The 20936-nt window shown below is 32.5% G+C and overlaps 3 protein-coding genes across 4 annotated transcripts; 2 read left to right on the top strand and 1 right to left on the bottom strand.

Annotated features, from left to right (window-relative positions):
- Positions 1-283: 283 nt before the first annotated feature.
- Positions 284-4974, bottom strand: LOC123886527 (nuclear envelope-associated protein 2-like). 2 transcript variants are annotated; one of them, XM_045935902.1, is made up of 6 exons: positions 4781-4974; positions 3873-4089; positions 3551-3658; positions 1274-1735; positions 1056-1157; positions 284-708 (listed from the first exon to the last, which is right to left on the bottom strand). In XM_045935902.1, exons 2-6 carry the CDS (start codon positions 4062-4064, stop codon positions 538-540), a joined length of 1035 nt encoding a protein of 344 aa, XP_045791858.1. In that variant the 5' UTR covers positions 4065-4089; positions 4781-4974; the 3' UTR covers positions 284-537. The 2 variants fall into 2 exon arrangements, with proteins under 2 accessions (XP_045791858.1, XP_045791818.1); XM_045935862.1 differs by having other exon boundaries at positions 3873-4598; positions 4781-4955.
- Positions 4975-8867: 3893 nt separating this feature from the next.
- On the top strand, positions 8868-12901 carry LOC123886353 (protein CWC15 homolog). The gene is made up of 7 exons (XM_045935699.1): positions 8868-9209; positions 10371-10477; positions 10625-10666; positions 10801-10888; positions 11500-11590; positions 12095-12195; positions 12620-12901. The coding sequence occupies exons 1-7, from the start codon at positions 9079-9081 to the stop codon at positions 12741-12743; spliced, it is 684 nt and encodes a 227-aa protein (XP_045791655.1). The 5' UTR covers positions 8868-9078; the 3' UTR covers positions 12744-12901.
- Positions 12902-15306: 2405 nt separating this feature from the next.
- LOC123886286 (putative pentatricopeptide repeat-containing protein At3g16710, mitochondrial) lies at positions 15307-18929 on the top strand. The gene is made up of 2 exons (XM_045935639.1): positions 15307-17864; positions 18268-18929. Exon 1 carries the CDS (start codon positions 15494-15496, stop codon positions 17660-17662), a length of 2169 nt encoding a protein of 722 aa, XP_045791595.1. The 5' UTR covers positions 15307-15493; the 3' UTR covers positions 17663-17864; positions 18268-18929.
- The last annotated feature ends 2007 nt before the right edge of the window (positions 18930-20936 follow it).

Below are 20936 nucleotides of genomic sequence, written 5' to 3'. Positions count from 1 at the left end.
TAAGAATTCATTTGATTGAATTATCATAGAAAATAACGAGAAAGCACTGATGACTATCAGCTACCAAACACCTTGACTTTTTAACCGACACATGTGAAATGCTTTCAAGGCACACACATCACTAAGAGGCTGAAATTTCATGATTTTTTATATAGATATGAGTGTGAACAAGGTCCACCAGGACTAAAGAGCAGTGATATCATTTTCTTGTGGTGATTTACATGTATTATATTAACCTGCAATGACCAACTTAAATTCTCTAGCAAGTCAAAACAAATAATAATGATGCAATAAACGATCTTCAATATAGAAAGTGTACATACTTCGATTAGTTTCATATAGAACACATCAAAATTGTGTTGTGATCCTGATGTTGCTACATACTGCATAAGCTAAAGCTAGATTATCTCTAAAACAGTAAAACTGCATTTCTACAGCACGAAACGCCTTCTAGAACTTCTCTTTACTTCTACAATGAACTAGAAAAGGTATTAGGTTCCTCTATATACAAGAATCCTTATAGACAAAGGAATGGTTTCACCGCTTTGAAAATACTACCAAGACTACCATGGACATGGAGACCACAATTTTGAATCCTGAGCTGTCCCAGAAATTCTGATTTTGCTTGTCTGCATCCACAACTTTTTGTTGCTTTCCTGCTAATTGATCTCTCAGTTCTTTAATAGCTTTATCCCGTCGCTCTCCCATCTGATCGCAAAACACGTACAATGAAACATGTGATTACACGAGGACATATAATTCACTATAAGTTTGACTAAGGAGGGTCAAATAAATGATAGGATGATACTATGAGTCAACCAATCATGGCATCAAAGAAAACTTTTGAATAATGGTCCAAAACTAGATTAAAAATGAAACCTAATTTGTCCTCATGTTTCTTATTTATTTCAATGCATAAATTCTTGCCTAAAAAAAGATCAAATAATTCATCAAAAACTCAAAAAGCAGCACTAAAAGAGCCCAATGCACTGTAACTAAGAACATTTGAGCATTTTTTAAATGCAAAAAAAAATGAGTGCAGGAATTAGATTTACCCTTTGGAGTTTGCGTGTCTGAGAACGAGCTTCCTGCAGACAGAATTCCAACTTCAACACCCTCTTCTTCAGATCCTGATCAGCACGCCGCTGTTTCTCCAACTGTGTTTTAAAATTCATCAATGAACTTAAATGGATTAGCCATGACCTCAAATAAAGAAGAGAAATCACAAAGTAAATGAATGAGTAATAACAATGGCAAATCAGGATGGTAATACCTGTGACTCTAACTCCTTAGTCTTGTGCTTCCAATGAGCAGACATGATCTTCATTTCATCCTTAAGTTTAACTATTTCATCATCCTTAATAACCAGTAGCTTATTCATCTTCTCTACATTCTTAGGAGAAACCTCATCCAATATTTTTCGCAGTTCGCAATCCTTGTTCTCTCCGGCTTTTGCAAGAGCCTCCAGAATATCACGCTCAATTCTAAAAACTTCATCTCTCAATTGCTTTTGTGAAAATTCCCTTGCCTGAAGATCCTTCTGTAAATTATCAAGTTGCTCACCTAGTCTAACTACGCGTTCCTCATGCTCTCTTAGTGAACTATTTTTCTCATCTAATTCTTTTTGAAGTTCTAAACATTGGAACTGCGCTGATTGAGCGGCTGCGGCACTTGAATCTGCTGTTGCTCTAGTTACTACAAGCTGTGTTCTAAGATCATCCAACTCCTTTATGTGCTGTATCAAGATTGCAACACATCATATGAGTAAATGCCACTAAGATTACACTCTGGGCAAAAAAAAATATTTCAGGGATAATTTTCTTTTGAAGCGATGTTGCAACTTGTGATAAACATAGAGTTAATCTAATGAATTCTTAAGGACTATACTTTGTAAAGCAACATAAAACCTTGCAGACTAATTATGAATATACATTCTTCAATTATGAAAGAAAATATAAGGGGGTGTGGTTGCCCACTTGCCCTACCACTAAGACTTGTTCAAGCAACAGGTTGGTATGCCTAAATCTACTATACTTTGATTCAAAAGGTTTAGAACCCATAAGGATCAAGCCGAACTAAAGGGAATCGTGTTACCATTACCGTGCTGGGACAGATAGTGCCAATATATGTTCATAAATTGTACATGGTAAAAAACTTTAGTAACAAAGTTGTGCTCAAAATCTTTAAGTTATATGAATCAAAATATTCTGCTGGTCAATAGAGAACTAGTCAGAATCTAATGCAGTTTTGGTAATGGTGAGAAATGAGAATGAATGGTCATCTTGATACCTACCATTGTTGCCAAATGCAAACTATTGTTTGATCATCTATGTTAAGGTTGATGCATAATTGGTTTTCCAAAATTTCATTATTTCATCAATAGTTTGGAGTACACCCATAAGATGCATGCTTAGGTGACAGTTGAATTCATGATAAAAAAGCATTTAATGAGTAAGATAAGATAAGATTTTCTCCATTACTGGCTAGAAAAATTATTGTGCCAAATGCTCATTCATAAATATGCACTGTTCCTATTGAATATACCCACATGATTTTCTTTCCATATGGCAGTACAATTTAATATGTGCAAGGTTTAAAAATATTATAGTGTAAAATTAAGTGACTTCAATAGTGAAGGAACTTATAAATTTTAATTCTAGCAGCATCTATGGCAATTGGTTGGGTAGTAGCATGGTGCAAATATGGACACATAGGCTTCATTTAGATGTATAAAGTTTTCAAATTAATTAATTCCGTTTGCTTTTGTATATCTAAAATCAACTAGTTGCCGTGTAAGACAAAACAAATACAAAATTTAATTTTAGGATGGACCAATCCCAATTCCCTCCCTCCCTATATTAAAATTAATTTTAATATATTGATTTGGTAATAAGCTTGTGATTATTCTACAGAAAAATTTAGCATAGACAAAATTAAAGAATTAACATCCTAGTTAGAAAGGGACTACAAGAGTAAGAGAGTTTTCCAAGGAAGTATTTCCGGTTGATAATAAGTCGATTCATACTTTACAAGGACGTGAGGTCGAATCTTACTACTAATGTGAGGACCTTGTTAGTGAATAAAATGAACATGTAAGCATATTTGTAAGTGTTTTTTTAGTCTTAGGAGTTATTCAAACCATAGTGAACTCTAGGACCCAACTAACCTAAACTTTTTTTATCGTAACAAAAGTAATAGACCAAAGGACCTAGTCACCCTTCTCTCCAAAGTCCAATGGAATATGCTAAAATAAAAGAGGACAAATGAATAGTAAAAACATCCTAAAAGATGAGGAAAGTACTAATATGTTTTTTTTTTTAACAAAATAATTAGGGAAAAAAATCCAAAAAGCTAGCAAAAATATCAATTTCATCCACAACATTTCAGCTAGAAACTAAAAAAGCAAGCAAAAGACAAAAATAGATAATCGTGCAAAACAAAAAAATTGAAACATTTCAAATTTCAAATCAAACAGCTGTATACCACCACAAGATGCATAAGCCATGAAAACTGAAAAGAATAATAGGAATAAGGTAAATGTAATTGAAACCTTCTGAGCAGAAGATGTTGAAGCCTGAAGCTGCTCATTTTTTTCTTCCAAATTCTTCTGCAATTTACTAATTTCCAATTCCATGATCTTAGCATTTGTCTCTGCTTCCTGTGAAAAAATAAAATAATCATCAATTGCTACATAAAAAAATAATCAAATTTTCCTTGACCCCACAACCACAAAGACTCCAAAAGTAGAAATCATTGATACTACTATGAAGCTATAATTTTTTAAGCATGGCCAAAAAGAGAAAAACAAAACTAAAGAACATTTGTTTGTATATTGAAACACAAAAAGACACAAATAATTCAAAATCTTATACCTGTCTTGTTTGAGTTTCTTTAACATATGATTGTTCTTGTGAAGCTAATCGACTTCGAAGCTCCTTCAATTCGGAAGCTAAAGACACGACGTTTCGCCTAAAGCTTTGTTTTTTATCATTCAAATCTCTTAACAAAGGATCAACATCTCTAGTTACTAAAGATGATGAAGCTTGTTTCTCAGAAATTGACATGGGAAATTTGAGATTTTGACCAAATCTGTTGAAAATTTGAAATGAAGTTATCTTGTTTTGTATGTATATACATCAAAATCAGATCCTATGGACCAGGAATTAACACTTGAAAGTCCTTGAATTGAAAGCAATTAAATTATGCTACTACTGCATGTGAATATATGGTAGTTGTGCATTTAATTTAATCAGAAGAATATTCAACCATGAAAGCATAAAATTTAAAAATAAATCAATTATTATAAAGAAGCTTAGAAAGTAGAAAAACTTATTTTCACGAAAAGGTTATTGAACATTGAACAGTGGATTCAAAATCAAATTCAAATTCAAAGCAATATTCTCAGCTAGTTAATTTTCATTTGACTAATAAATTACTAAAAATTAACCAAGTAATTAGTCTCGTGGTTAATTAGGTCTCCTAGAACGAATTGTTTGGGAGAATTGGAGAAGCAGATGATTAATAGCAAAAATTAAAATAAAAAAATTTGAATATCCTCCAATGAAATTTTGGCAGCGAGCATTTATTCATGGATCTATCTGTCAATGTCGAATATTAAATTAAAATAAAATAAAAAAATAGTAGCAATAATAAATAAATGAATAATGGTGAATGGTGAGAAAGACGTGAGAAGTAAGAAGAATTCAAAATTTGAAAGCAGTTGAAAGCGAGCGCTATAACTGTGGAAGTGAGTGATATGAGAAAAGAGTTAGTTGCTTACCGGTTTCTGCGTTTGATTGATCTATGGATTTGAAGAAGAAAGTGTAACAGCGCATGAGATTGAGAAGAGTGTGACGATGGAGTCTGGAAATGGAATCATAGGCTTGTGCGTAACTTCTTCGTTTTTATTTTAATTAATTAATTGTTAATTATTTTCTTGTCTTGTCTGTGAGTGTTATTTGGCTGGGATTACGCGAAGTGTTTTATGGAGTACTTAATTACGCTTTATTCTAGCTTCGGGTCGGTACACCTTAGCTTCGGATTATTTATTATTCATTTGATTTTTTTTTTTTTCTTTCTTAAATGATCAATTTGTTGTCATAAGTTTGCAAATTTTTTGTTTTCGTTCCTGTATTTTTTTCGTTTTAAAATAGTCCCAAATATGCAAATTTATTTGGATTTAGTCTCTAACGTTATGTGTCGTTACAAAAATGATGACATGACAAACAGAGACTGACGTGACAAATGAGGATGATGTGTCAATGATAATGCTCAGTCATCCACTTAGAGGGACCAAATCCAAAAATAAAATTGCAGAAAGAGGGACCAAAACCAAAAAAACGAAATTAAATTCAAAAACATATTTTTCTTCTTTTTTCTCTAAACTCATAAATTGACTCATATTTCTCTAAATCTAAAAATTGCAAAACATGTTTTAATGGATGTGATTTGAGAGATTCAAAAGGGAAAAAAAAAGTCATTTTACCTTAAAAGTTTGTGAATTTTTTGATTGAAATTTGAGGATATAATGAAACTCAAATTTTACAATATATAAAGTTTTTTGATTAAAAATTCATGTCAAATTTTAAATATGGTGATTAGTAAATTAATATGGTCTTTTGATTAAATCAAAATAAATGGAGTTTCAGAAAACTAAATTTTTTGTTGGTTAAAAAGTTTTATGAAATTTTAGGTTGCGGAGAAAAAAGAAGAAGAAAATATTGTTTTAGTACATTCAACACAAATTTCTTGATTTAGAGAAATATGAGTCCATTTTTGAGTTTAGAGAAAAAAAGAAGAAAAATATGTTTTTGGGTTTAATTTGGTTTTTTTGGTTTTAGTCATTCTCTGCAATTTTATTTTTGGATTTGATCCCTCTAAGTAGATGACTCAGCATCATTATTGACAAATTATCCTCGTTTGCCACGTTACACATTATCACGTCAGATTTCAATTTAGTCTTTATCTTTTCTGCAGTTTCAAGTTCGTTCTTGCCGTCAAATTTTTCACTATTACCGTTAAATTTGAACACGTGTCATCTTTCCAAGTGTGCTTTCCGTTTGTCACGTGTCCAAATTTAATTATAATAGTGGAAATTTTGATAAATAAACGCACTCTCCTCACCAAAATGAAAATAAAAATAAATAATTACTTCTTAGGTTCGGAAATTCCAAACCTGGGACTCGCGGTCATGACAAACTCCAAAGCTACAGCTAGGATTGATTGATTGGTGTTGACTCTCTCTCTCTCCATGATCAGCGCGGCAAATACAAATTTTGGCCTAGTCGAACCGTTTTGCAACACGTGTGTAAAAAATTCATATTCGACCTTCTTGTTGAGTCTAGAACTAGAACCAGCCTGCTACTACAGTATGTAACAAAAATCAAAAATTATCAAACTGGACTTTGAGATTTGAAGTAGGAATATTTTTTTACCCCTACATTTATTTATTTACACCAATATATTTTAAGATATTCTTATTTTACCCTTATATTAAAGTGTGCTGGTATGTTAAAAGTGTGTTGATATGTTAATTAAAGTGTGTTGGTGTTAAAAATATGATGGTATGTTATAGTGTACTGGTATGTTAATTAAAATGTATTGGTATGTGACTTTAAATAAATGTAGGGATGAAGTTAAATAATAAAAGGATAAAATAACAATATTGAATTCGGTAGGGGTAGAATTTTTTTTTCTTGAAGTAGTACCGTAGTAGTAGTCCTTTTCCTTTGAACAAATTTCCATGATGTTCCGTGAAAGGTAATGTTCATGGTTTTTTTTTGTTTACTATTAATTAGAAATTTTACTCTTAAAATAAATAAAATTGTTGGAGTTCGAACTCCGACTCCTTACATATATAATGTAATATGTCGTCAATTGAGTTAAACTTACGGGATAAAAATGTTTATGATTTATTGCGCTAATAGTAATAAAAAAGAAAATGTTCATGATTTATTTTGTTTGGGTAATTTCTTTGATGCATTCTTCTAACTAGTTAAATAAATTTGATTAACTTGTTTTTTTTTATTATGGTTGATTAACTTGTTTTTTTGTTACAATGGAGTCAGAAAAAATCGAACCTATGACCCCCTCCATACTATCCAAATCTCTCACCACTAGACCAAACCTAGTGGCTTATGATTGATTAACTTGTTCTTACTAGTATATACTAGCGGGCCAGGCAGACGCGTGTGTCTAACTTATGTACCCAAAAAAAAAGATACGCCTTATGTTATGGTGAGTTTGTTAATAAAAGATTTTTGTTGCTACTAAAAAAAAGCAAGGGCAATGTTGGTATTATGAAAATTCTACCCCAAAACTCATGTATTCTTTTTATATATTATAGTATAGAATAGATATAGATGAAAAACCATAAAAAAAAAGAGAAGAAGTTAAGGGCAATTATAGAATAATTAAAAAACCATAAAGGAAGTTAAGAGCAAAATGTCTTACTAGTATATACTAGCGGGCCAGGCAGGCGCGTGTGTCTAACTTATGTACCAAAAAAAAAAAGATACGCCTTATGTTATGGTGAATTTGTTAATAAAAGATTTTTGTTGCTACTAAAAAAAGCAAGGGTAATGTTGGTATTATGAAAATTCTACCCCAAAACTCATGTATTCTTTTTATATATTACTAGCGGGTCAGGCAGGCGCGTTCCGCGCCTGCCTGTGTCTAACTTATGTACCCAAAAAAAAAAGATACGCTTTATGTTATGGTGAGTTTGTTAATAAAATATTTTTGTTGCTACTAAAAAAAGGCAAGGGTAATGTTGGTATTATGAAAATTCTACCCCAAAACTCATGTATTATTTTTATATATTATAGTATAGAATAGATATAGATGAAAAAACCATAAAAAAAAAGAGATGAAGTTAAGGGCAATTATGGAATAATTAAAAAACCATAAAGGAAGTTAAGGGCAAAATGGACCAAAAAAAATCCAGCCCAAACTCCCTTATCCCCTTTATATATTGTTATAGATAGTATAGAATAGATATAGATGAAAAAACCATAAAAAAAAAAGAGAGGAAGTTAAGGGCAATTATGGAATAATTAAAAAACCATAAAGGAAGTTAAGGGCAAAATGGACAAAAAAAAATCAGCCCAAACTCCCTTATCCCCTTTATATATTGTTATAGATGACAGTTAATATAATTTTATTTTTTTGTTACGGTTAATATAAATTTTTTATTAGCAATAACTTGTTCATCGTGTATAATAGTTAAATTTATATTTTTTCAACAACAATTTCATGCTTATAATAATTAATTTAGTTTTGTATTAGTAACGATTTATTTTTCGTATACAATAGTTATTTATGAAAAACAAATTGTTCCGTATATGATACTTCAATATGATATGTGATAATAAATAAACCAAATAATTATTAAATTAAGGGCTGTCTGAATTTGATTTTTTTTATAGAGAAATTTGATTTTTTTTGAGTTTATGAAAATAACTTATGCAAATAAATTTTTATGTTAATTCATAAATTTTCACTAACAAAAATTATAATTTTATAAGTTTTTTATACAAACTACCTCGAAAAACTTCTAGCAATACATAAAATCTTTATTTATTTGCATAAGTTATTTCGCAAAAGCTCAAAAATAAGTTAAATGTCTGTTTGGATTAGCTTGCTTTTGAGCTTATGCACACAACTTATGCAATTTTTATGTATTATTATAAGTTTATCAATGTAGTTTGTAATAAAATAGCTTATAAAAGTACAATTCTCACTTATGTGAACTTATAAAATAACATAAAACTTAATTTATATTGCATAAGCTGTTTGCATAAGCTAAAAAATAAGTTAATCCAAACGGCTACTAGACGGGTCTAAATAAACATAGGACAAAATATTAAACTAGTCAATGATTCTTGCGTTGAAATCCCACTCGCCGTCGTCCATCGCTACGGCCGTCGTCTTTTAGTAAAAAAAAACTACATATATTCATCATTGTATCTTTCTTCTCTATTTTCCCATCTAATTATATTTACAAAAGGAGCGACCTTGGGTTGAGTTTTCCGGCACCTTCAACCATTTATCTAAACCACCTTCAACCTCCTTGATCCGATGACGACCGCAGCTAGACCAACATGGGCGCCGGCTAAAGGTGGAAACGAACAAGGCGGTACTCGAATTTTCGGTCCCTCTCAAAAGTACTCATCCAGAGATATCGCATCGCACACCACTCTCAAACCTAGGTAGGGTTTTTTCCCCCAATTTTTTTTTTTTTATTTTTTTTTATTTCAATAAATAAAAGCTTAGGTTTGTGATTAATTTGTTAGAGATAATCAAAATTCAAAACTCATATTGGTATGCCATGTTCATTGGTTTGTATTGATTATGTTAAGTTAATTGGATCCTATTTGGTTTGTATGCCATGTTCATGTTGCTTAGTTTTTTCATGGATAATTTATAAGTGTAACTATAATTCTCAACCTCAAAGCTATCTTGCTTACTTTTTTATTGTCATGTGGAATATGCCACTCAATTGATTCATCAAGTTATAAAAAGTGAAAACCTATGCTTAGTACTCCCTCCGTCCGTCCCTAATCGTTGCTCCTACAGTGGCAGAGATAGAAAAATTATAGAGCCTAGGCAAAATTTCACATGTGACAATATAGTCCAACAAAAATCTCAATTTTGCCCTAAACTAACCCCTAAATATCTCTGTTTTGAACAAGAAATCTCAGTTTTGCCCTAAACTAACCCTTAAAAATACAAAAAAATTTGGGTAGAGCCCGGTCAACTGCCCAGGCTCGCTGGGTCTTGGCTCCACCCATGCTCATATTAGTTCTTCTAAGAAACCAAGATACAATTAATGATGTTTTACCATTGTACCCTTACAAAAACAAAAACATGCATTAAATCACTTTTACAATTTCTTCATGAATTAAGGGTAAGAATGACTTAACTTATCTTATCTAAATTTATTATTTCTTGATCAAAAAAATCTAAATTTATTATTTATTAATACCTATGCCCAAAGCTAAAAGGACCAAATATTATGGACGAGGGGAGTAATTAGATACAAAATGCTATCATTTTTGTTTCCCCCCCTCAATTGCAAAAAGTGAGGGACTGTTTATGTTTGTATGGTTTTTTAATCCCTACCTGTACTCTTTAGATCACATCTGCATCCTGATACATGTTTGTGAGACAGGAATTTAAGAATCTGTTACAGTTTGATTGGGTTTCTTTGCAGTTCGCTTTTTCTATCCCGCTTTTCTCTTTTAAACGATTAAGAAGCCACACTGCTTATTACATGCTGTCAATGTTTCATATTATCACAGTAGTATAGAGTTTTTCTTATGCAATCCGTTTTGTTTTCCTCCTTATTAATTGTATTCATACCCTTATAGGAAAGACGGGCAGGATACACAAGATGAAATAAAGAGAAGGAACCTACGTGATGAACTTGATGAACGTGAAAGGAGGCACTTCTCATCAAAAAATAAATCTTATAACGGTAAGAACTAAGAAGTATCAATGTCTAATGTTTGCAAGTTTCTACTTGTAGCATTTAAATTCCATCATTCCTGTTAGATAAATTTTCATTTTTGTTTTTTTATTTCAAACTGTAAATGTTTAATTAATTTATTCTTTGCTCTAACAGATGATAGGGATTATGGAAAGGGTAGCCATCTATTTCTCGAAGGTATTTTTTCATTACTTTGCACATTGATATGGTCTTCCATTTACCATCCAAGAAAAGGAGGTAGAAAAGGATAAGGAAAGAAGTCTAAGTGTTTATATTCACTCTTTTAATTTGACGGGTCTTTATCTTAACAGGAACAAAAAGAGACATTGATGATCACATTGTTCCACGAAGTGTTGATGCAGATGATTCTGATGTTGAAGTCAACAGCGATGATGAAAGGTTGGTAATTTGGCATAAACTTCATGTGAACAGTATAAATTTGTTTATATAATGTATCTTTGATCTTTGATGTGTATACATAACGGAAATGGATTCTCTCAAGTGTGATTTACACTTGAGAGAATAAAGTGTAATCTAACACCATCTAAATTTATTTTCTCTAAATTTTTATATGTTTCTCTCTCTTGATCAATGGTAACAAACCACACTTTATTCTCTCAAGTGTAAATTACACTTGAGAGAATCCATTCCCATACATAACACAATTGAATAAAATTGAATTCAAAATTTAAGAATATAAATGTGCAAGTACATAAGTATATATAGCAATACAAAGACACAGTCATATAACCATGTGTGTAATTAAAGTTCTTGTTTATATGTATGTGTCATATTTAGGATTTGTAGAATAATCAAGGCTTGTTATTTTATTTTTACGGCCTTTCAAGCATGCATACATGAGCATGTGCCCATCAATATATATGCTATTTCTATTGGCAATCAGGCGTAGGAAATCTTTTATCGATATTTATTATGTAATGTAATGACATGCTATTTTGTTCCTTGTGTTTGTTAATATTAGTATACACTAATGTGACTGTCTTTGTCAGTGATGAGGATGATGATGAGGATGACACTGAAGCTTTGCTGGCCGAGCTTGAACAAATAAAGAAGGAAAGGGCAGAGGAAAAGATGCGCAAGGTAACATTATTCCTTTTTTATACTTAGCTTTTTTAAAGTCATGTCATTGAAGCACTTCAGATGAGACATTGAGCTTGTGGTTGTATCTCCTCTTAAGATAGAAATAAGGAGTACTATTAAGAAAAGTTAGATGCTAGTAAGAATGTACGCCAGTTTGGTATAGCTAGAGCGGTTAGGAATTTAGAAGTGATACCATTTAGATAAATAGGGGAATATGGAGGAAGGGTTCATCTTGAAAATTAGATAGTTTTTGTGAAAGGGAAAATCCTTGTAGGAGAATGCGCCTCTTCCTTACTTAAACTTCACTCACCAATAAGAGATTCACTCCTGTTTGTTTTATCAACCATTCTATTCTTCAATTCTTACTTTTGGTGGGTTGGTACCTCTCTTTTAGTAATTACTACCTTTCGCGTACTAATTGGTTCTAATGGTGTTTATGAGTTATTAACAAATGTATTTACTCTTATTTACAGAAAGAATTAAATGTAAATTACCTTTGTGCAGGAACGACTACAACAAGAAGAAGATCTCAAAGTAAAGGAGGCAGAGCTTATGCGTGGAAACCCATTGATAAATAATCCTACATCTTTCAATGTCAAAAGAAGGTATGAATCTAAATATTTATCGAACTGCCTATTTAACCAAAATGACTGCTTTTACTATTATCCCTATTAGTTTAGTATTTATCTTCTCTAAAGTGAGGGAGTTAATTTATATGGAAATTGAAAAAGTATAACCATTGATTGAAAAATCGATGATCGATGTTGTGATTGCATGCACTTGTATTACAAATTATAAAGGTATTTGAATCTTAACTATTAATTTTCCAATCAATGGTTATAATTTTTCACTGGTGTGTTTAATGTGGATCTACCATTTGACCATTGCATCTTAGCTCCTTCTATCTATATTTTTAGCAACACAGTCTTCGCGTTTTTTGTTATCCAAGTTTAAAGCGACTCTCAATTTTTAAGATATTAATTCCGTTAGTCGTCATGATCTCATTTTTTAAAATTTTGTTTGGCTTAGGTGGGATGATGATGTGGTGTTCAAAAACCAAGCCCGTGGTGAAACCAAGCTTGCTAAGCGATTTATAAATGACACCATCAGGAATGATTTCCATAGGAAGTTCCTGCACAAATACATGAAGTAAGAACACTTATGTCAGAAACCTCAAGAAACTTATTTACAGTTTGTACCTAAATGTATTATTAACTGTTGATGGGGTTACATTGGTGTTTTCCTATTTGTATTTGAACACTTGTTGTAGTTAACTTGTTCTATGCTGATAATGCTATTTAGATTTAAGAATCTGGCTTGGCATGAAACCTACTGGTTACAGGACATAATCTAACATTATTTTGGAAATACAAAATACAATATTTTTCTATCTTAATGAAAGTGTAATGAAAAATAAAGTCCCTCTTTAGTGTACATGGCGCCTCACGTTTGACATTTCCATCTTCCTTGTCCATGTGTACACTATTTGTCTTTTGATTATGCCACATTAAACATAGTTGTTTTAGTTAGTGACACTATAAATATAGAACACGAGCAAAACACTGGATTGTCAAGTTCCAAATGCATTTGACTGAATTAGGTTTGACACTAGAGTTAATGACACTACAAATATAGAACACAAGCTTGTCAAGCTCCAAATGCATTTGACTGAATTAGGTTTGGCACTAGAGGGGTCCAACTCAGATTCGTGCAATTCTTCTCTAAAAGCTTGCTCTTTATTGGATAAAAGTGTTACTCTTTTCTGTACACTAAGATCACTTACAATGGGCTAGTTGAAATATTCAATAGTTGAATTGCTACAATGAGTTAGTTGAATACGGTGTTGAAAAATACGTGGATGAATTGAAGTTGAAAATTTTCAACAGGTTGAAACAACAAGTGGTGGGGGAGGGAGGGAGTGGGTCCCCTTCCTCCACTTACAATATATTATTGGTCGTTGTGATTTTTAGTTACTCTGATTTTTAGATTTTTATTTCATCCTTATCATTTGAGGTCAATTATTTCGTACTAAATTAAATTTTTTCCACCAAAATTTATCATTTTTTTTTGGTCTATAAATATAGACTTGTTCATTTGATTTGGACACAGAAAAAAAAAAAAAATTTCCTTCTAATTTTTCTATTTAGCCTTCAATAAACTCTTGTTTGTAGCTTTAAATATCTTTTTAGTGAAATGGATCCCAACAACAATAACTCTTTTAATGCCCAAAATTCTACTAATTACCATTATCCCATGAACTCATATGAGTTCTTTAAGTGAGTTCCATTTTATTGTTTATATTGTTTCACACTTCCAAATTATTTAAACAATTCAACCACATTTCTCAAATATCCATACAACTCACCAAAAACACTTAAATCGGTCCCATGAATTTATTTATTTTTTGAGAGCACTACCACGTGGCATCAACGAGCCGTTTGTAGACAGAAGCACCTCTTTACTTTAAGAATGGAAGAATGGAACATCGGAATGGATTATCCATCTCCTCTGACAAAACACGCTCATACACTAACAAGACACGATGCATTGTATACCGATATTTATGCTCTAAGATTGATGGAAAGTAAGAGAACAAACCACATCTATGTATGTGAAGTAAAAGTTTGTTAAAAGTTAGTTGTGGGTACCACGTGCAAATTTATTTATGCGGGTTGTTATTATTAGTTGATGGGTGAATGTCAATTACCTCTCCAACTGGCTGAAAGTTCGACAAATAAATTAGAAGTTCTGCCACAAGATCTTGAAAACGCATGAATATCATTTCCCCTATTATTTCTCAAAAATCCTCTAAAATACTAAAAAAGTGTCTTTCGATTTAACTTTAATAAAACCTTTTGGAAAAAGATTCCAACGAACTTGACGAGTCACATGATGTTTATTAGTGTAAACAATTGTTATTTTTTTAAAATTATTTTGTAATACTTTGAATTTTATAAATAAAAAATATAAATAAGTAATCAAATAACTTTATATAATTTCAAATAAAAATCATGAGAAAATAATCAAGTTTAATTTTTTATATAAATCGTGATCAAATAAATAACTCAATAATATATACATGTTATAGATAAGCCAAATAAATATATGATATATCTCGTACGTAAATAATAAAACTACTATTGCAAAAGAAATTATATTTAATTTTTTATAAAATTTAAATTAATATCCCTATTTGTCAATTTTTTAATAATCATTTTACTTTAAAATATTGTAATTTTAGTAAAATTTTGATTTTTTAGAATATATAAATTACAAAATTACCCCGTGAGAAAATCACATATATATTTAAAAATTAATTATTTTATTATTTATATTTTATGTATTTTAAAATATATTTTATAAAATAAATCAGTAATTTTTTTTTTCTTATCCTATCCTGCTAGTAACCCAGCTCAAATTCAGAATAAGAATTATAACTAGAGGGACATGATAGGATAAGCTTGGGGATTAACTTATCATATCTTGCTGTAACACTTGGATTACGGCAGGATATGATACAGTATCATATCCTGTCTTTTATCCTGTGCACCAAACGGACCCTTAATTTTTCTACTATAAACCATCCGCTCTAATTTTTCAACTATAAACTAGCTTTTCAATAAATTAGCTTGTATTTAACGTAATTTTTTTTTTTACCTTATAGCTTATTTTTACTCTTGCATAACTTTTTTTGAAGGCTTGGGTTGGGGTGAAGTGGTTGAAGTGAAGCAACAAGAACTGTGATTCCAACGTTTTACATTGTTTAACATAAAAAGCACGACATTTGCTGTGTTCTTCTTCTCGACGATAGTCGATAACATGGTTCCTAGGTCAGATTTCAATTTCCCAATTTGTCTCTCTTTCTCTTCATTTTTCATTCCTTCTCCGTTACTGTAGAATTTCATGTTTCGTTCTATGGCAATAAAGTTCCCATCTTTGGCACATAATTCTCGATTCCTCAAATGGGTTTATCTATCTTCAACAAGTACTCAACAAATTTCACAAACCATTGAAGTTCTAAACCCCAATTATTCATCTGAATTTGATCAAAATATTAACTTTTTGAAGAATAAGCTTGGCCCAGATAATTTAATCAAAGTTTTGAACCAAACTACTGATTTAAACTCAGCTGTGAAGATTTTTAAATGGGCTTCAATACAGAAGAGTTTCCACCATACTTCTAGTACATATTTTGAGATTATTTTGAAACTGGGTTTAGCTGGGAATGTTCTAGAGATGGAGAATTTTTGTCATAACATGGTTAAGAACAGGTTTTCAGGTGTTGAAGTAGCTCTCGTATCATTGATTCACACATTTGTTAAGCATTGTAGGATTAAAGAAGCAATGATAGTTTTAACGAACATGAATTCGGGGGGTTATAAGCCTCCGATTGAAGTTTTTAATGCTTTGTTAGGTGCTATTGTGCAAGAAGATTGTAGAGATTTTCAAAATGCTTTGTTTGTTTATAAAGAGATGGTGAAGGCCGGAATTGTTCCCACGGTCGACACTTTGAATTGTTTGTTGGAGGTATTGTTTTCGATCAATCAGGTTGATCTTGCTTTGGATCAATTTAGAAGAATGAGCAATAAGGGATGTAGTCCTAATAGTAAGACCTTTGAGGTACTTGTGAAGGGTTTGATCGAAAGTGGTCGTGTGGATGAAGCTCTTATTTCTTTAGGGAAAATGCTTACACTCGAGTGTCGACCGGATTTGAGCTTTTATACCTGCACCATACCTCTCTTTTGCAGCGAAAATAAAGTTGAAGAAGCAATAAAGTTGCTTAGAATGATGAAAAATTCTGATCTTGTGCCAGATTCTTTTGTTTATGAGGCTCTAATACAGTGCTTGTGCAAAAACTTGCAGTTGGATTCTGCGGTATGCCTCATAAATGAAATGATAGGAAATGGTATACAACCACGTAAAAATGTTTTTGTTCTTATGATAAATTGCTATTGTGAATTGGGGAAAATAGATGAGGCTATAACGTTTTTAGAGGATAAGCAAGTTCATGAAACTGCTCCTTTCAATGCATTGCTTGAAGGTTGCTGCAATACTGGTAAAATTCTGGTAGCAAATGCTCTTCTTGAAACAATGACGGAGAGAAACATAGCTGATTGTCAATCTTGGAATATTATCATTAGATGGCTTTGTGAGAATGAGGAGACCGAGAGAGCATATGTACTTCTTGGCAGAATGATCAAATTCTCAGTTGTTCTTGAAGATGCAACATATTCAGCTCTTGTGGTTGGAAACTGTAGATTGAGAAAGTATGATGAAGCAATGGAACTATTTCGTCGAATTTGTGCAAGATGTTGGACTTTAGATATCGCTTCATATTCTGAACTAATAGATGGCCTCTGTGATGACATCAACCGTTCTCAATATGCTGTTGAAGTGTTTTACTATATGTCAATGGAGCAATGCTCTCTTCATTCTTTTTCCTTCTACAAGTTGATAAAATGTGTATGTGACTCGGGACAGGTCAACAAAGCCGTAAAACTATGGCAATTAGCTTATTATTGTGGCATTTCTTGCTGTAATGTCACACAAACTACTATCATGCACGAGTTGTCTAAATCTGATAAGGAAATAAATTTGTTAGCATTCCTCTCACAAATGTTCATTGTGGGAGGAAATCTTAACACGGAAGCATATTGTATCCTTATCCATGGCATGATTAAACAAAATCTAGTTAAGGAATGTGTTTTGTTTTTCAATAGGATGGTCAGTGAAGGTTTCATACCTAATCCAGATAAACTATTTGTCCAAATTTCATTCATAGCCAATCATTCCCAGTTATCTATGATTTCTAGCGCCATTGAAAAAATCTCTGGCAGCCAAGAGTTGAGTTCAGCAGTATATAACTTACTGATAACTGGCCTCTGGAAAGAGGGAAAGGAATATGAGGCACAGAGATTACTTGATATGATGCTAAAAAAGGGTTGGCTTCCTGATACGAGCACTCATAAAGTATTGGTTGGATCTGATGATAGAGAAGGAAGAAGTCAAGCAACACCGTTGTTTGATGATTCTGTTAGCGATATACTTGCAGAAGGACTTGGAGATTCATGAAACTTGAGTGTTCCATGAAAGGAATCTTATTTCTTAATACACTAGTTTCATCGTGATTGTTGCTTTGTCCATCAAGGATTATTTATTCAGCAAGTGGTAAAGCAATCACACCTGTTGTCTTGCAGAAAATTCTTTCAAGAGGTTGAAAGATGCGGCTGTGCAGATGTTAGTTTCATCAAAAGTATTTGCCTTCCTACACTAGGTAAGATGTGGTAACTTGCAATTTGGATTTAAATTCACTCGATAAATTTACAATGCTTTTTGCAATGTATATATATGAATTTCTCTGTTGTTGCAATTAAATGATCTCAAAGTCAGTTTAGAAGAGTTTATTTAGCAACTCATTTTTGGATTATAAATAGATTATGCCCACGAGTGTGGCAACTGAAAAGGATTTCAGATAACACATCAAGCTCACATGCGCGTGCACAGACACATGCACACACACACACACACACAATAAAACACGATTACTGTAGATTGAAATATTGACGGTTTAGACTGTAATAAAATATATGTATAAAAACTTACAATGTTAGAGTTGATTTTCTTAACTTTATGTTGTGAGGAACTAAACAAGCTATTTCAACTTATCTTTTGTATAGATTCAAAAAGAACAAGAGAAGTAGGACTTCCTTCCAGAGACAGTCATTGCTGGGATTAACAGAACAAGAGTAGGACTTCCTATCAAGAGAAGTATTTTTCACAAGCGGTCAAACCAGAAATCTTCTGCTAAAGAGTATATCTTTGTACACATTCTCTCCACTTACACGGATAACATGTTTCCACTTCGTCAAATCATGGAGTGAATGTGGCGGTGTTAATCACACTATGATGAGCACTTGAAGAAAAGACTATTAGTACTTTATGAATAATTCATGGCAAGACATTAGTGCTTGGGTGAAGGACGAGATGATGTTAATCACAGGAAAATAGACTATCTGTACTTCGTGCAAGACATTAGGTTCAGTCGTATATAGTTTGAGAAGACGATGCCTTGAAAACTCTATGCTTATCATGGAGGGAAGGGGGTTTGAGATATACAGTCAACCTTGTAATTTTAGCTATTTTATTTTGTATTTTTCATCTTGTGTCCAATAACAATCTGAAAAGTAGCAGAAAAAAGTACAAACTTTTTTGTTACAAACACATGTACTACATACAGAAGTTGTAGAGAACAACTTTTCAGATGCCGATGAGTCTTGTTTATATGTAATACTATCGTTTTCATTATCTCTTAACCGGTTACTGATTCATCTTGCAAGAACATACAAGCTTAAAGAATAATCTTTTAAAGGATGTGGTTTTCGCAAGTACATATATTCAAGAGACACTGCAGTAAAGTAACTTCCAAGATGCTTAAGCGGTTGTTCGTATCTGCGTTGTGACTTACTGACTTGTGACCACAATTCTTGTGTTCCAATGTATTTTAAACGCTATTTTTGTTAAGCTGCAAATCCAAGCTTCAGAATGATCGTATTCGTGGGTTGGTCGGGCATACCACCGTGATTTCAAACACATGCAAGTGTATTATCGTCATTGATGGCACGGACATGTTTGAATTCTTTGGAGCAGATGGCATAATGCAGATGATTTAAATTTGTCTTCACTCGTCGCTTCGTCACTTCAATAGCATCTATATCTTCCACCTCTCCCTACTGGAGTCATGGTCCCTTGAAAATCTGTAACTTTCATTAACATCCTCAAAATAACTTTGAGGCACCACCCCTCCTCTCATATTCAATTAAAAATAACCTGTATCCTATTATAAGACTCATTTTGAGATTTCTTGTCCCTTGATGAGTTTTATTTCTTCAAAATTTTACATTAATAAATAAAAAATTCCGAAATGTTCCTATGAACTTACCGATGAAAAACGTAGATTATTTTTCACTATCTTATAATATTAATTGTAAGGACAACTTGATTCCGTCATGGTATTATTAACACTGACTGATTCTATACTTAAGACGGTGTGGAAAGGAAGAAAGTGCTATGATTTTCTTTGTTGTTGTTGTTGCTGCTGCATTTATTTGGGGTAGTATACCTGAACTCGTAGTATGGTGTCGGATTATTGAATTGGCTGGGCATTTATTGTGCTCTTATTTATATTTTTGCTTTGGGCGCTTTCCTTTTTAGAAGTTTTATCTCGGGTTGTAAGGAGTAACGCAAAGATCTTTAAATTATTTGGTTGGCTCGTGCTTGAGTTCTGTGAAAGTGAAAAGAGCGTAACAATCAACATTAATGAACTTTTATTTATCTCAAATTTTAGATGAAGTGAAGATTTGTGTGTTGGTTGGATTCCAAGGAGATCAATTTTTTTTTTATTAAAAAACAGAAACCGTATATCATAGGTGTCAATTGTCAAGTTTTGATTGGAGCAACAAAGTTGTGCCACAACAAATTGGCAATTCACAGGCGATTGCTTTTCTAAATAATTGGAGGAGCCTTCATAATGTTCAGGCTGCTGATTCAGCAGGTATGCGCGACTGGCCTGCTGTGCTCAAATGGCACAAACCAACCACAGGTAGAGTTAAATGTACCATTGAGGTTGTCTTCCCTTCCACTAACAATTGTGTGGGAATTGGCAATGCATACATGTGCTTTTATTCTTGCCAAGACCAAATGGATTGCACCACAGTGTTGAAAAAGCAATTGATCTTCTTTTGGTATTACAGTGATATCATGAGCTTAATTTGAGCCCTATTGAGTTTGAGTTTGATTTCAAATTAGTTGGTGATGTTTTCTCTCCCAACCCCCCTCAATTCTTTTCTACCCCTGAATTTCCGTTTTTGTCCTTGGGGGTACTGCGGTTTATACGAACCGAAATAATATGACATGTTGATAAATTTCGGTAACCACTTACCGAAATCTGGGACATTTCGGTTCGCAGGTACCGAAACAATTATTTCGGTAAACTGCTACCGAAAATGGCCTAATTTCAGCGACCAACGTACCGAAATCTATGACATTTCGGTTTGCAGGTACCGAACAAGCTGACGTTCGTTTTCTGTGTACCGAAAACGCTAATTTCGGTTCGCAGTTACCGAAATAGTCTAATATTTGGCTTCGGTGAATATAAACCGAAGTTTTTTGGCAAAAATGTTTCAAACCGCAAGGGGCAAAATTGGATTTTTGGGGGTATAAAAGAAATGAGGGGGTCGGGAGAGAAAACATCTTAGTTGGTAGTTGATGGCTTCCATTCTTATATAAAAGACTGGATGGAATTTGGTTATACTATTATTCAAAATTGTAAAATAGTCTTTCTTTATGA

The sequence above is a fragment of the Trifolium pratense genome, linkage group LG1, assembly GCF_020283565.1.
Source record: "Trifolium pratense cultivar HEN17-A07 linkage group LG1, ARS_RC_1.1, whole genome shotgun sequence".
NCBI classification, from domain to species: Eukaryota; Viridiplantae; Streptophyta; class Magnoliopsida; order Fabales; family Fabaceae; genus Trifolium; species Trifolium pratense.
This window is presented reverse-complemented; position numbering and strand designations above follow the sequence as displayed.

Bases quoted from the DNA above. Each gene is read 5' to 3' on its own strand.
- LOC123886353 (XM_045935699.1), top strand. From the start codon at position 9,079: ATGACGACCGCAGCTAGACCAACATGGGCGCCGGCTAAAGGTGGAAAC. The intron at 10,667-10,800 runs GTATTTTTTCAT...TTATCTTAACAG, and splicing joins TAGCCATCTATTTCTCGAAG to GAACAAAAAGAGACATTGAT. The intron at 12,196-12,619 runs GTATGAATCTAA...TGTTTGGCTTAG, and splicing joins TCTTTCAATGTCAAAAGAAG to GTGGGATGATGATGTGGTGT.
- LOC123886286 (XM_045935639.1), top strand. From the start codon at position 15,494: ATGTTTCGTTCTATGGCAATAAAGTTCCCATCTTTGGCACATAATTCT.
- LOC123886527 (XM_045935902.1), bottom strand. From the start codon at position 4,064: ATGTCAATTTCTGAGAAACAAGCTTCATCATCTTTAGTAACTAGAGAT. The intron at 1,736-3,550 runs GTTTCAATTACA...ATCTTGATACAG, and splicing joins CAACATCTTCTGCTCAGAAG to CACATAAAGGAGTTGGATGA. The intron at 1,158-1,273 runs GTATTACCATCC...TTTAAAACACAG, and splicing joins CTAAGGAGTTAGAGTCACAG to TTGGAGAAACAGCGGCGTGC.